The sequence below is a fragment of the Bufo gargarizans genome, chromosome 1 (genome assembly GCF_014858855.1).
Source record: "Bufo gargarizans isolate SCDJY-AF-19 chromosome 1, ASM1485885v1, whole genome shotgun sequence".
Taxonomy (NCBI): Eukaryota; Metazoa; Chordata; class Amphibia; order Anura; family Bufonidae; genus Bufo; species Bufo gargarizans.
The window spans coordinates 734,397,677-734,412,694 of NC_058080.1; the positions used below are offsets into that span (position 1 = coordinate 734,397,677).

Below are 15,018 nucleotides of genomic sequence, written 5' to 3' on the forward strand. Positions count from 1 at the left end.
TGGACTGTTGCAGTGGTGGCTGACGTGAAGCCTCATTCTCTGCTATGACATGCAGACTGATTCTCTCTCTGCTGACATGAAGCCAGATTCTCTGTTACGGGACCTCTCTCCTCTGCCTGTGTGTGTGCTGGGCCTAAATATATGCCAATGGACTGTTGCAGTGGTGGCTGACGTGAAGCCTCATTCTCTGCTATGACATGCAGACTAATTCTCTGCTGACATGAAGACAGATTCTCTGTTACGGGACCTCTCTCCTCTGCCTGGGTGCCGGGGCCTAAATATCTGAGAATGGACTGTTCCAGTGGTGGGTGACGGGAAGCCAGATTCTCTGCTATGGAACCTCTCTCCAATTGATTTTGGTTAATTTTTATTTATTTAATTTTTATTTTAATTCATTTCCCTATCCACATTTGTTTGCAGGGGATTTACCTACATGTTGCTGCCTTTTGCAGCCCTCTAGCTCTTTCCTGGGCTGTTTTACAGCCTTTTTAGTGCCGAAAAGTTCGGGTCCCCATTGACTTCAATGGGGTTCGGGTTCGGGACGAAGTTCGGATCGGGTTCGGATCCCGAACCCGAACATTTCCGGGATGTTCGGCCGAACTTCTCGAACCCGAACATCCAGGTGTTCGCTCAACTCTATTCAAGGCCAGTTTTTCTCTCCATCCACCTCTGTCATTGAGGGAGAATTGGGGGTCAACCATATATTAGATGGTAGGGTGGTCCAGCTGAAATTGGTAGGATCGCCAAATATATATCTAACATGTAAGACCAGATTAATTCAGCTGCTAACCTGATATTTAGGCATGATGGCAATTTTAAAACCAGTCATATGTGGTGGCATCATTACCAAAGATTTTAATGATACTACATTAAATGGCCATACATAGAACAGAGGCATGCATATACGAAAAATAATAAAATCTTGTCCTCATTATTCCCCTGTCCCTAAAATAGCCAATCCTGTAGCAACTGTGGATATAGCGAGCCTTATTCTGGATCCAATATCCCTAGGAAAGAGAATAGGGACACCATGAGTTGGACACTTATAGCAATATCTTGATATTGTTGTGGGTGCTCCATAAATGATGACACCATTACTCAACAATAAAAGCTCACATTAGAAAAAAATATTTTAGTTATATATCTACAGTAAATTCAGGATTTGTCATGTTAGATATAATTTGTAGAACAATGTCCAAAATCTGGTTTCTCTCTGCCATATACTCCAGGCCTCATGCTTTATTAGAGTTATTAATTACCAACATGGTTATGCATTTTGGGAATAAATTTTAATTAAGCCACAAAGATAGAGACAAAAGTAAAACCACGCCATATTTCTCAATATTTAATCTAATGCTCTGTATTAGGGATGTACAACCTGCAGTCTTGGGGCCACATGTGGCCCACGGTGCCATTCTGTACAGCCCCCAACCATCTGGACATAGAAAAGTTTGTGTGTGTGTGGCTGTCCATATGTATTTTCCACGTCAGAGCTATAAGGATTGGCACACACAAGGGAGCGAGGATGAGCAAGGACTAATAGTCCACTATGTAGCTATCTCTGGGGCCCCAGACATCAGGAGAATGGGATCCATGTTCCTGATTGGCACACCAGAAAGGGAGCATATGAGCTAGAAGTGGCCATCTACGGATGCAGTTCTCTCTTTATCGGAGTTGTAAAATGCTAGGCTGTGACTACAACATCCATAAGCTATAATGGAGAAAGTCACATATATGAATGGCCTCTTCTTCTCTGGAATGCTGATTGAGGAATGGTGGGAGTCCTGGAAGTGGAACCTTCACCTATAAGACATTCATGACCTATCTTTTATATGATGATGATGCCCCAGTAGGTTTTATTGTGGCCCTTGGGACTGGTTCAATATGACAATCTGGCCCTCAGATTAGAAAAGGCAGTGTACCACTACAGCGATCGCTCATACCCCATACAGATTCACAGTTTCTGGGCAGGAAAATCCCTGTATAAACAGCACTATCTGCTGCCCAGAAATGATGAGTTTGGTGTTCACCCAATGCTTTCACTCTATGAACAAGCATTTGCTCACTCATAGTGTGGCCAGTGGCAGTTTTACATAGGTCAATTATTGGGGCAAGTGGTTGTACAAACATTCATTCCCAATAATGAACCCAATAATCATCTCATGTAAAGGGATCTAGAAAAGTATACATCTAGACAGGGAGTCTTTAAATTCACCGGAATCATCACAGTGGCTCAGGTTGCATGATACATGCGGCACATCTATAGATTGCATGTCTTAATGTTTAAGCCAACTTTTAGCTGTCTTATGTTTTTTCTGATGTTTACACCACAATTTTAGCACATTTTTGACCACACTTCCTTTTCCAATAAGTAATTCCCCCTTTGTTGAGCCTGGTGAAGAAATGCAACATTTTGCGCCGAAATAAAGGTACAGGTTTAATAGTGACTCGGGGCCAGGGTAACCCACTGTAATGAAGTAGCCATATTGTTTGGCCACCCGGTCTAGTTAAGCTGTCTAAATTTAAAACAATAATACAGAATCTCCCTCAATAAGTATAACTCATTGTGCAAAAATGTGGGTTTTTCACCATTCTGTTTTATATAATATGTATGGGTTATATACTTATTATTTCAAATAAAAAGAATGTTGGGAGAAGCCCATTTAAGAAGGTGACAGTTTGTCGAACCCTAAATTTAAAACATTGGAACTGAGATCTGAGATACATCCAGAAGCCAATAAAGATAAAGAACTTTCCTTCACTATACAATGCACAATAGGGTGAATTGAACGTTTAACCAATGTTCCCATCCATCCTTAATATAGCAATTTTGTTAAAAGTACTTGGAAAGTTTTCTCATTCATTTTGTCTTACCCTACCTATATCAACAGTAACTGGATCCCCAATTTCCATCATAAAGAAAGGTTTGCCTGATACTGAAAACTGGTTATTTTTTTACTTGGCACAAGAGAAGACTATAAATGGATGAATCAAGTAGGGTATATCAATATAGCATACAAGCTAGCAGGCTAACTTTCTGCTTTATTACCATGGCACAAAAAAATGTGTTTTTAAAAATGTATATTTGTAGCAATGTGCAAATCTTCAACATACAGGGGCAAGCCAAATGGTCAAGTTGTGGGCTGATCAATCCATACCCTTTCGGGGCTTGCGCAAAGTTGATGTGTAGAAAATCATCAAAGGAAATGAATATGTTCATAAGCAATTATTTGTATTACTGGACAAGATTGAGGGAAATAAAAAAATTCTAAATCCCATAATAAATCTTCTACAATTTAATGCTTGTATATTGACATTTGAAGTTTGATCCATTATTGTCCTATATTCAGCTGACAACCCTTTGGTACTTTGCCTACCCAGTCTTCCTTATCTCCATCACCAATCTCCTCAGTCATAGGCAGAAAATCCATTTCTGGATAGATGTCAAGCACACATAAAAGATTCTCAAACCTGGGAAGCCACTATCCTGCAGGCTACCTGCCCGTGTTAAAGCAACGTGTCCAAATCAGTTCTCAGTAGGAGCCCCATTTTTCTTTTGGGCAGAGTGATTAATGTATTACATACAAAGCAAAATGAGACAATGTTAAGTCCATGATAGCTGGTTGCTCAAGCAATTCCACAGCAAGAAGCAGGGCCGGTAAAGGACTCTGCTTATGGCCTAAGTTATACATATAGCCTACACACCATAAAAAACATACACTAGTCCCCACTGTGCACCTGACTATCATTCTTCTAAAATAAAAGAGTTTATATTCACATTGACATGTTTTTTAATGTGATGCAGGAGCATCCATGACGTAAGGTAGTCATTGTTAACCTCAGTCTATTTGTCTTAATCTTTTATTCTGGTTTTCAGTTCCATATGATTCATTTAGCCTTATCATAAAAATGGATAAAGGAAAATACAGCCTGGTTGCCCATGGCAACTGATCAGAACCAATCAGAGTCTCATTTTCATTTCTTCATTCACTCTAGACAAGCAAAAGCTGCTCCGTGATGGGTTGCTATGGACAACAAGACTAGTGTCTATCTATTTTGACAAAATAAGGTCCATCCTGCAGCATTGGAGAAGACAACATTGACCCATCCAATTAGGTCTGCCCATCGACCTGTGTAAAACACAATTGTTATGAATTTCACCACACATACATACATATATGCAATACTACTGAACCCGTGCAACATATTTTTTATGAAAACACTAATTGCGTTTGAGAGTAAATGTTAACCCTTTCCCTTACTCCTTTAAACAAATGTTACCCTAATATGAAATAAATATATTGCTGGATGAATACATATTATACAAGGCAATGTATCAGCTATTATGTACATGGCCTTGTGCTATTACATCAGATACACCGTAGGGAGAGATTTATCAAAACCGATGTAAAGAAAAACTGGTTTAGATGTACAAGCTGCATAGCAACCAATGAAATTCCACCTTTCATTTTTTTAGACCTCCTTTGGAATATGAAAGGTGGAATCTGATTGGTTGTTATCAGTAACTAAGCTAGTTTTCCTCCACACCAGTTTCAATAAATCTCCCCCAGTGGACTTTATTGTTCACATAGCTAAAGCCCATAACTTTAATCCAAAGAGATTAACTGTATGATTATAGTAATTTCAGGTTAAATAATGAGGTAATCAGAAACTGGACCTGATGAATAATCTGTAACATGGGTCCACAACTATTACATGCCATGATGAATACTAGAGTCCACATATATATCAAAGGGGCTTCCCAGGGCCTGAAATCACGCCCATAGTTATGCCGCTGAAGATCACAAATGTTGTGTTCAACCACGCAGATTGTGAGGCCTAGATTATGTCTCTGACCTTATTGTCCAACCTGCAAATTGAAGAAGTAAACTTTCATTTCCTTATTTATAGTCTTCATTTTTCACTTCTTTATAGTATGTCTCTATCCAGATGTATTTAAACTAGCCTTCATTACGATACACAATGGGGCAGATTTATGAAACTGTCTAAAACAAAAACAGTCTTTCTTGCCCATAGCAACTAATCACAGAGCAGCTTTCATTTTTCAAGAGCAATAAAAAATAAAAGCTGTGCTGGGATTGGTTGCTACGAGCAACAAAGACCGTTTTTGTTTTAGACAGTTTCCCAAATCTTCCCAGTAATATGTCGAATATGCCAAAGCTTTCCGAGTCTATTTCCGTTTTCTTTCCTTTTGCGTTTGAGAATAGAACAAATTTTCAAAAAGACATTGAGAAGAGTCATTGAACTAGTGCTGTGTACTTAAATACTCTGACGATAACGTGGGTGTCCTTAATGAAAGTGCCATGATCACCACCATCAGAATTAATGAATTACCCCCATTGTGCAGTCTTTACAAATGACCAATTATACAACAGTGAAATGTCGTTTGGGATACCAAGTGACACAAGGCTTTGTTAAAAAGTCAATAATAATGAGCTGTAAGTCTTTATCCAGCGTGTTTGAAATTCAGCTTACACCATTAATTTCTACTTAGCTTCATTACCTCTCAAACACTGGTGTCAAATAGGTGGGGACCCTAGAAAACCATAATTCAATCCTTATAGCGACAAACAGGCCTGGGATACAATGGGAAGAAGTTAGAAAACCGTAATTCAACCCTTTCCTGTGATAAAGAGGGAAAAAGTAAATATATATATATATATATATATACATATATATATATATATATATATATATCACTAACTCTAGGTGGTATGCCGTTCCTAACTGTAACTTTCTTCATGACCTAGACAAATTTATAGTGTCAACAATTTAATAACCAGGTGATAGAAAGGAACACTCAGCACATAAACTCCAAGATCCTGTTCCTCAGCTTTGCTGTGACTGATATCCACAATATGAATGAGACTGAAAGCAACTAACAGACAAGGTGGCCTTCTGAACACTGCCAGAAAAGAGCCTAGATAACCTCTACTTTATGCACTAAGAATCCTTGACATAAAATAACCTCTCAGTTAAATATTCAATACTTTTAGATCATATAAATGTTAAAAAAAAAAATGCAAATTGTAAGAAAATGCATAAACTGTCATTTGCAAAAAATGACATCAAAACTTTATAGATTAGTATTACCATTCAGTAGCCATCACATATTAAACACTTCCCTATGGTGACTAATATGACTAGTGAACTGCTTACTATATCTGGGGAAGGGGTTGCACTAGTTCAACAACCTTCGAGGGGATACATAATATATGCCAACTGTGAGATGTCAACTAAATTATAGGTGAAACTCGAAAAATTAGAATATCGTGCAAAAGTCCATTTATCTCAGTAATGCAAATTAAAAGGAATTGCGTTAATGCAACTTAAAATTAGAATATTGTGAAAAGGTTGAATATTCTAGGCTCAAAGTGTCACACTCTAGTCAGCTAATTCATCCATACCCCCTGAGCAAAGGGGACCTCAAAATTGTGTCTTTGGGGTTTCATAAGCTGTAAGCCATAATCACCCAAATTATAACAAATAAAGGCTTGAAATATCTCGCTTTGCATGTAATGAGTCTCTCATATGTTAGTTTCACCTTTAAGTTGCATTACTGAAATAAATGGACTTTACATGCTATTCAAATTTTTCCAGTTTCACCTGTATGTATATTTGTTGACTCTTTCTTATGATTCTTATTTAGCAAATTTTATATACATATATTTTCTAATTTGTATTGTTTATTAGAACAGAGAGATCACTGGCTCCACAGTCTGAGGTGGTACTAGTCCCGGGCCTTGATTTCTTCAGACAGTCAGTTCAAAATGGCAGCCTTTCCTATGGATATATCTTTTATATTTTAACTGTTCTATATTTCTTCGTTCTCACTCTAGTGCCAGGGAGGGCGGCACTAAATAAATAGGTAATAGAATAAAAAAAGAACTTATATTTTCATTATTAATTTTGTTACTTATGAATTACCTTTTTCAGCCCTTTTATATTACTTTTCACTGGTACTGTAATAATTCCATATGGTGCTATTTTAATTGAAAATCTTGTGAATCATAGAGATAGTCTATGCTGCTAGTACTTAGAACAACATAACTAGTTATGTTTAGCTTATATAACTAGTTATGTTTAGCTTATATAACTAGTTATGTTTAGAATATATAACTAGTTATGTTTAGCTTATATAACTAGTTATGTTTAGCTTATATAACTAGTTATGTTTAGAATATATAACTAGTTATGTTTAGAATATATAACTAGTTATGTTTAGAATATATAACTAGTTATGTTTAGAATATATAACTAGTTATGTTTAGCTTATATAACTAGTTATGTTTAGCTTATATAACTAGTTATGTTTAGAATATATAACTAGTTATGTTTAGAATATATAACTAGTTATGTTTAGAATATATAACTAGTTATGTTTAGAATATATAACTAGTTATGTTTAGCTTATATAACTAGTTATGTTTAGCTTATATAACTAGTTATGTTTAGAATATATAACTAGTTATGTTTAGAATATATAACTAGTTATGTTTAGAATATATAACTAGTTATGTTTAGAATATATAACTAGTTATGTTTAGCTTATATAACTAGTTATGTTTAGAATATATAACTAGTTATGTTTAGCTTATATAACTAGTTATGTTTAGAATATATAACTAGTTATGTTTAGCTTATATAACTAGTTATGTTTAGAATATATAACTAGTTATGTTTAGCTTATATAACTAGTTATGTTTAGAAATGTTGATCAAGCCTAGAGAAAAGCAGGTCTGTACCTTTAACACAACTCCTGCCCTGAGCCTCACACCAGATTGTATAGTATGAGACAGTGACCCAGCTGGGGGAAGATATTATCTGCAGCGTTAATCATGGAAGGTTCACCTATGTTGCACAGTGAATCACATTAAAACAAACTAATCAAGTGTGATTAATAGCATTTAGAGTTGATTCAATATAGAAGCTTATTTTATGCAAAACAGTGAGAGTTTTCTATTAAACAGCACAGTGGCCAGGACAAGGCCAGGGGCTGAAGTAAGGAGGGGGCGTCCATGGCCAGCTATGGTCTTCTGCCCTAATGAATGTCTTTTTCAAATAAAACCTTATCATGGCGTAAATGTATCTGCTATTTCAGAAGAACCAGGACACATTCTGGTGCAGGTGGTCCATCAGAGCTGAGGACATTAGCTTATGCTCCCTTTGTCCTGCTCTATGCCTTACCCTAGAGAATAGCCAATGGGTGCATTGTTGTGTGAAAATAAGACTATGCTGTCCATATTATTACTTAGTATTCCATTGTCCAGTATTTCTTTTAAAAAGATATGTCCACATGGTATATAGTATGCACAGTGCAGCTTGGCCATAAAGTTGTAATGTTTTTCCTAAGTCATATTTACATTTAGATTCAATTTCCTTCTTTACTACTTTTATCATTAGTAACTCCCTTGGGTCTGCATATAACATATCAGTCAAGCTGCATTTTATATCACAATATAGTCTAGATTATTTACAGTAAAAATACTATCTTCTGATGATGCACTGAGGTCTATATTCCTGCTGGAAGGCAGCAATTCTAAATACTTTCTAAATGAGTAAAAATCTGAATTGTCATTCATTTCTAACACATCTGGAAAAGAGCAGCAAGTTTTCTTACAACAGACATAACTAATCTTGTGCTATTGCTGTATAACATCCGATTTTAGCTGACCAGAAGTCTATAGAGGTCCAAAGCAACCCTACTTGGGTCATTTGAATAGGCAAAGCCTGGCTTTCACTCCTAATGTATGACTTATATTGACAAATAATAAAGATGCAAGGGGGTTATGTGATCAAGTGATTAAGTAAAAATCAATATTTCCTTGAGAAGGCCCTCCACTGTGGCAATTGCTCTGCTGGATACAGTACAGAGATTTTGATTAATGTACTAGAAGTGAAATCTAAAGCGAATGTATAAAGAACAGTGACAGCTGCTGGGATGTGCCTGCTTGTGGCAGGGAGCACAAATCAAATGTGAGACCCTTTGTCTGCCAGTGATTGGTCCCATCATTTAATATGGGGTCTATCTGTTGACTGTGCTTTATAAAACTGGTGCTCAAACATTAGATAGATATTTCAGAGTGACAACCCCCAGTGATACTACTAATAATGATGGTGAAAGATCACTCCAGTATTGAACTTTATGTCCTAATTGGCTAGAAATTCACCAAAAATTATGATTTGCTTTTAGAGTAATTCAGGTTAATGTTACAACTTCAGTTGGTAAATGACACTGTCGGCTTATGTACTGGACAGGTATCTGGGTATAAAATAAAGTGAGATAATTCATTAGTGTGCCCATCTGAATATCTGCCAGGGGAATATCAGCAATGCTAAAATGCCACTTCTTAGTACAGGGAATATAATTCCCTAATATATATATATAAATATATATATATATATATATTTATTTATTTATTTATTTTTAATATAAATATATATATATAAAGTGTGTATATATATATATATATATATATATATATATATATATATAAGCCAGTTGCCATTAAAGTTCCCCTTTAGCTACCTGTGCACAGTAAATTCGCAGTAATTAATAAGACACAGAGTGGACAGGTCCAAGTAATTGTGTGGTTAATTATATCGTTAAATAATTCCACTGTGGAAATTATCCTGATAAACTAGGTTAAATAACATGAGAAGTAACACCATACTGTAGCATAGATACTAGTAATGAAATAAAAAGAAACAAAACACACACACATATATAGAAATTAAATAATAATAATAAGGGTGATATAAACAAATATATATATATATATATACATTTCATTAGTAATAATATTAATTATAAAAAATGCTGACATTTTTACATTGCCCTACTAGATGGAAAATAAAAGAAATTAGATACACAATTAAAAATGAATCATTTGCAATATCTATCTAATCTATGCACACACACACAAAAAAAAAAGAAGACAAAAGTGTCCGCACACCAAATGAGATGAAAATAGTGAAGTGTCTCCATGCGGTGTATCCTTGTAATCTATCCTGGACTGAGAGCCTGGAGCTGGTCAGCAATGTGCAGACTGGAGGACATGAGTACAAAGGAGGGGGCTCTACATGTGCCACTGAGCAAGAGGCAGTAAATGTTGATGATCTCTTCCTAATAAACCAGATCCAGGGTGCCCCTCTGTATCCCATTCACACGGCAGTATTTGCCTCTCCCTTGCCAGTATACAAGTATATCATTGCACACTAGATACAGGGATGGCAGCATATACTGCTTGCTTTCCATAAGTTGCCCTGTGCTAGGGAATACTTCCAGCTTCATTGATTCTATCAGTGGTATTTAATACTACTCTACATTAGGTGCAGGATCTGGGAGGCCAGTCTCACCATGTGCTCTCACTATTTTATATGGAAGTTGGTGCCACATAATATTGGCATTGCCTTACAATTCTCAGACTACATTATGACCAGTAACATTCAGCTACTGCAGAGACTCCATTATTTCTTCCCTTCCTACAATAGAGATATCCAGTTTTCTAGTATGGTTTTCATTTTGTATTGCTCTGCATTGTGATGTGTGCACGATGCGATGTGTGCACGATGCGATGTGTGCATGTGTGCACGATGTGATGTGTGCATGATGTGATGTGTGCATGTGTGCATGATGTGATGTGTGCATGTGTGCACGATGTGATGTGTGCATGTGTGCACGATGTGATGTGTGCATGTGTGCACGATGTGATGTATGCATGTGTGCACGATGCGATGTCTTCATGTGTGCACGATGTGATGTGTGCACGATGCGATGTCTTCATGTGTGCACGATGTGATGTGTGCACGATGTGATGTAAGCATGTGTGCACGATGTGATGTATGCATGTGTGCACGATGTGATGTATGCATGTGTGCACGATGCGATGTCTTCATGTGTGCACGATGTGATGTATGCATGTGTGCACGATGTGATGTATGCATGTGTGCACGATGTGATGTCTGCATGTGTGCACGATGTCTTCATGTGTGCACGATGCGATGTGTGCACGATGTGATGTATGCATGTGTGCACGATGTCTTCATGTGTGCACGATGTGATGTGTGCATGTGATGTCTGCATGTGTGCACTATGTGATGTCTGCATGTGTGCATGATGTGATGTCTGCATGTGTGCACGATGTCTTCATGTGTGCACGATGCGATGTGTGCACGATGTGATGTCTGCATGTGTGCACGATGTCTTCATGTGTGCACGATGTGATGTGTGCATGTGATGTCTGCATGTGTGCACTATGTGATGTCTGCATGTGTGCATGATGTGATGTCTGCATGTGTGCACGATGTCTTCATGTGTGCACGATGCGATGTGTGCACGATGTGATGTCTGCATGTGTGCACGATGTCTTCATGTGTGCACGATGTGATGTGTGCATGTGATGTCTGCATGTGTGCACTATGTGATGTCTGCATGTGTGCATGATGTGATGTCTGCATGTGTGCACGCCGAGGAGGTCATGTAGATACACGGCGCTGGACGTGCTGCTTGACTGACTCTAGTCTGCTATTCTGGCCACGGACACTGAACACAACTTCTGCAGTTGCCTCCTGTGGCTACAGCATGCACACAGCCGCATACAGAGGATAGAAGAGATGTTTGGACAGATCTACAGCACTGTACATCACTGGATGTTCTAGGTCTAATGTCAGAGAGAATAAACTGCATCACATTCATAAAACTGTACAGCTAGGAAAGGAATGGGACATTATTTGTAAAATGGGATTTAATAGTAAAAAAAATCGGAGATAGAAGATAGAATAGATGGATAAATAGATAGATGATTCATAGATAGATAGATAGATAGATAGATAATAGATATAACATAGATAGATAGATATGAGATAGATGATTGATAGATAGATATATATAAGATAGATAGATATGAGATCGATAGATAGATAGATAGATAGATAGATAGATAGATAGATAGATATGAGAGATAGATAGATATGAGATAGATAGATAGATAGATAGATAGATAGATAGATATGAGATAGATAGATAGATAGATAGATAGATAGATATGAGAGATAGATAGATATGAGGTAGATAGATAGATAGATAGATAGATAGATAGATAGATATGAGAGATAGATAGATATGAGGTAGATAGATAGATAGATAGATAGATAGATAGATAGATATGAGATAGATAGATGATAGATAGATAGATATGAGAGATAGATAGATATGAGGTAGATAGATAGATAGATAGATAGATAGATAGATAGATAGATATGAGATAGATAGATAACAAGGTCTATATTTATTAACAATTTATTTATTATACGTGGAGACGGACAGAAATAAAGATAGAAATACAGATAGATAATCGATAGATAGATAGATAGATAGATAGACAGGTAGGTGATAGATAGGTGATAGATAATAGATATAGATAGACAGGTAGGTGATAGATAGGTGATAGATAATAGATATAGATAGACAGGTAGGTAGCCCTGTGTAAACAGACTGCACGTGGTTTGCCTCCCTGCACCAGGTAGAACATGTCTGGTGGCTTTCCATGGGATGTACAATGAAGAAGATAATGATGGCAGCAGAGACAACCCTGCTCTCCAGATAAAGGGCAGTGGGGTATAAATCGGTAAGTGTCCCCGGTTGTTATATTCATGTAGGAAATGTACATTCCCATCCACACAAAAGTTAAAAACAGCGTAAAAAATATGACATTATAATTAATTATAAATAATAATACCAGAAATATATATATATATATAATACTATAATAAATAATACTATAATATTTTGTATACAACAGCAGTGACTAAAATCCCATTATTAACCATTTCTCCGATCGGAATCCAATGACAAATAATAACTCTTAGTCGGCTTTTTCCGGCGGGCTACGGTAAGTGTTGGGACTGCTAGCGCGGCAGGTAAGTGAACGAGCAGCCTACTTACTATGCATTGCTGCAAACGGGTCGTGCTTACAGTGTATTTCCATGGGAGCGCCGGTCGGGTCTCCTTACTGGTACTGTCAGAAGGATCCAGCCGCACTCACGTCAGACACCGTGCATGGCCAGCTACGGAGCCGCTCTCTGTCAGTATTCTGTAGATCCGTCCGTATAATCCACTGGAAGCCCCCCAAGAAGTCCACCCATACAGCCCCTCTATAGGTGCACCGTGCCCAGGGACCGCTCGGACGCCTCCTTGGATCTCATGCTAGGCACTGCTGCCGACAATATCCCAGCACAGTCAATAGTACAATGCCTGGCTATCCCGGTGCTCCTGGATCTCAGGGAAAGTTTCCTGGAGAGCGGCGCGATGACCACTGGCGGTATGCGTCGTGCTGAGCTCCTGCAGACCAGCTCTGCCGTGTGCGCGGCGGCTTTCAGGACCTCTTTCAAGTGGACAGCGCTCGGTGCGAAGCTGTGCCGGCAGGGGGCGGGGCTTGCCGCCAAGCGTCACGTCAATCATCCAAACAACTGTCATTCACTAAAGGGGAATGTGGGCGGCGCTCTTCTGTGATTGGGCCGTCCAAGAGGGCGTGAGGCCGGCGAACGGCCATTGGCTATCGGCGCGCCAATGAGAAGAGCGAAAGGGCGTGACGTCACGTTCATTGACAAACGGGCAGAAGTGCGGAGAAGTTGAGCGAGCGGCGTTCTCTTCATGTGGGGAGTAATGAGAGCCGTGCGGGGGCCGGAGCGACCAGTGCTAATGAGGGGGCGCTCCCCTGTCCTGGCATTCGGGATCTGCGCGCTGATGCAGCGTCATAAATATATATTTCTATATGGGTGTAATGTAATGTAAAGCCCCTGCATAAGAAGATATGCATAGAAAGCGTGGGCCCGATCTCCACAGAAAATCCACAGATTTACCCCAGCACTGAATAATCCCAAATGTGCTCTGCTCCCATGCTGAATTACAAAGAAATGCCCAAACCAAGCGTGCAAAACTTCAGTGCATCTCATCCCTTTCTTCTCCACACAATAAATCCCCATGACACCAAGTACTAGGAGATCGTACGTCTAAGTGAATCCAATCCACAGGGCTGTCTGCATGGCCGCCACTAATAGTTCTTATGTGGATTGGGAAGATTTATCCCTCAGAAACCGCGAGAAATGCGAAATATTCCGATTTTCACTGCACAGTCCAATACTTAGTGTATTAGATGCAGGCAATGCAGAGAATACTTTATACAGCAAGGTATTCTGTAGATACTAATATATAATAATGATAGATAGATATGTATGACAGATATATATATATATATATATATTTATATTGATAGATAGAAGATATATATATATATATATATATATATATATATATATTAGCTAGACAGATAATTAGATATATAGATATGAGATAGATAAATAGATAGATGTTAGCTAGATAAATAGATGTGAGATATATATATATATATATATATATGAGATAGATAGATAGATATTAGAGAGACAGTTGATAGATCTGAGATAGATGTGGAATATCTTTCTATTGTAGAAGTGACACGTTTAAAGGTAAATGATACCTGATTATTATAGTTACAGCTACAATTTTTGTCTGATTGTCCTTTCTAAAAGCTCAATAATTTTTCGATTAACAAATACAGAAGAAACAACCTGAAAGCAAACAGCAGGCAGATGGCACACAGTCCATGCGCCCCATCCATACCCCGAGTGTCTATCTGATCCTATTACTCTCCCTATGTATATACATGTATGGAACTCCAGCAATCAGCCGAAGTGGGAGACAGGCGTCTGCGAGATCAGTAATAATAGGGAGAAATCCACACCAGCCCAGTGTACCTGCGTCTTTTCTATTGTATATAGGCAGCCATAGCCAAATAACACATCACTGCATTTACTATGGACGCAGGAAATAATACTGTCATTCCAAATATCCTATTACAGGTCAGTTATATTCTCTGCTTTATTTGTCCTAATATATACCAGAGTCTATCATCCATATATCTATCTATCTATCTATCTCTCATCCATATATCTATC

At 38.0% G+C, this 15,018-nt stretch overlaps 1 protein-coding gene across 4 annotated transcripts in view; it reads right to left on the reverse strand.

Moving 5' to 3' along the window:
- LOC122937770 (paired box protein Pax-5) overlaps positions 1-15,018 on the reverse strand; it is a 276,869-nt gene that overhangs the window by 223,934 nt on the left and 37,917 nt on the right. The window contains exon 1 of one of the 4 annotated variants that reach the window (XM_044292816.1): positions 12,968-13,392. The exons of the other annotated variants lie outside the window; for them this stretch is intronic. Within the exon in view, the coding sequence (XP_044148751.1) occupies positions 12,968-13,010 (43 nt within the window). The 5' untranslated portion in view covers positions 13,011-13,392. Of the gene's footprint in view, positions 1-12,967; positions 13,393-15,018 lie in introns of those variants that run through there. 4 annotated transcript variants of the gene reach the window in all.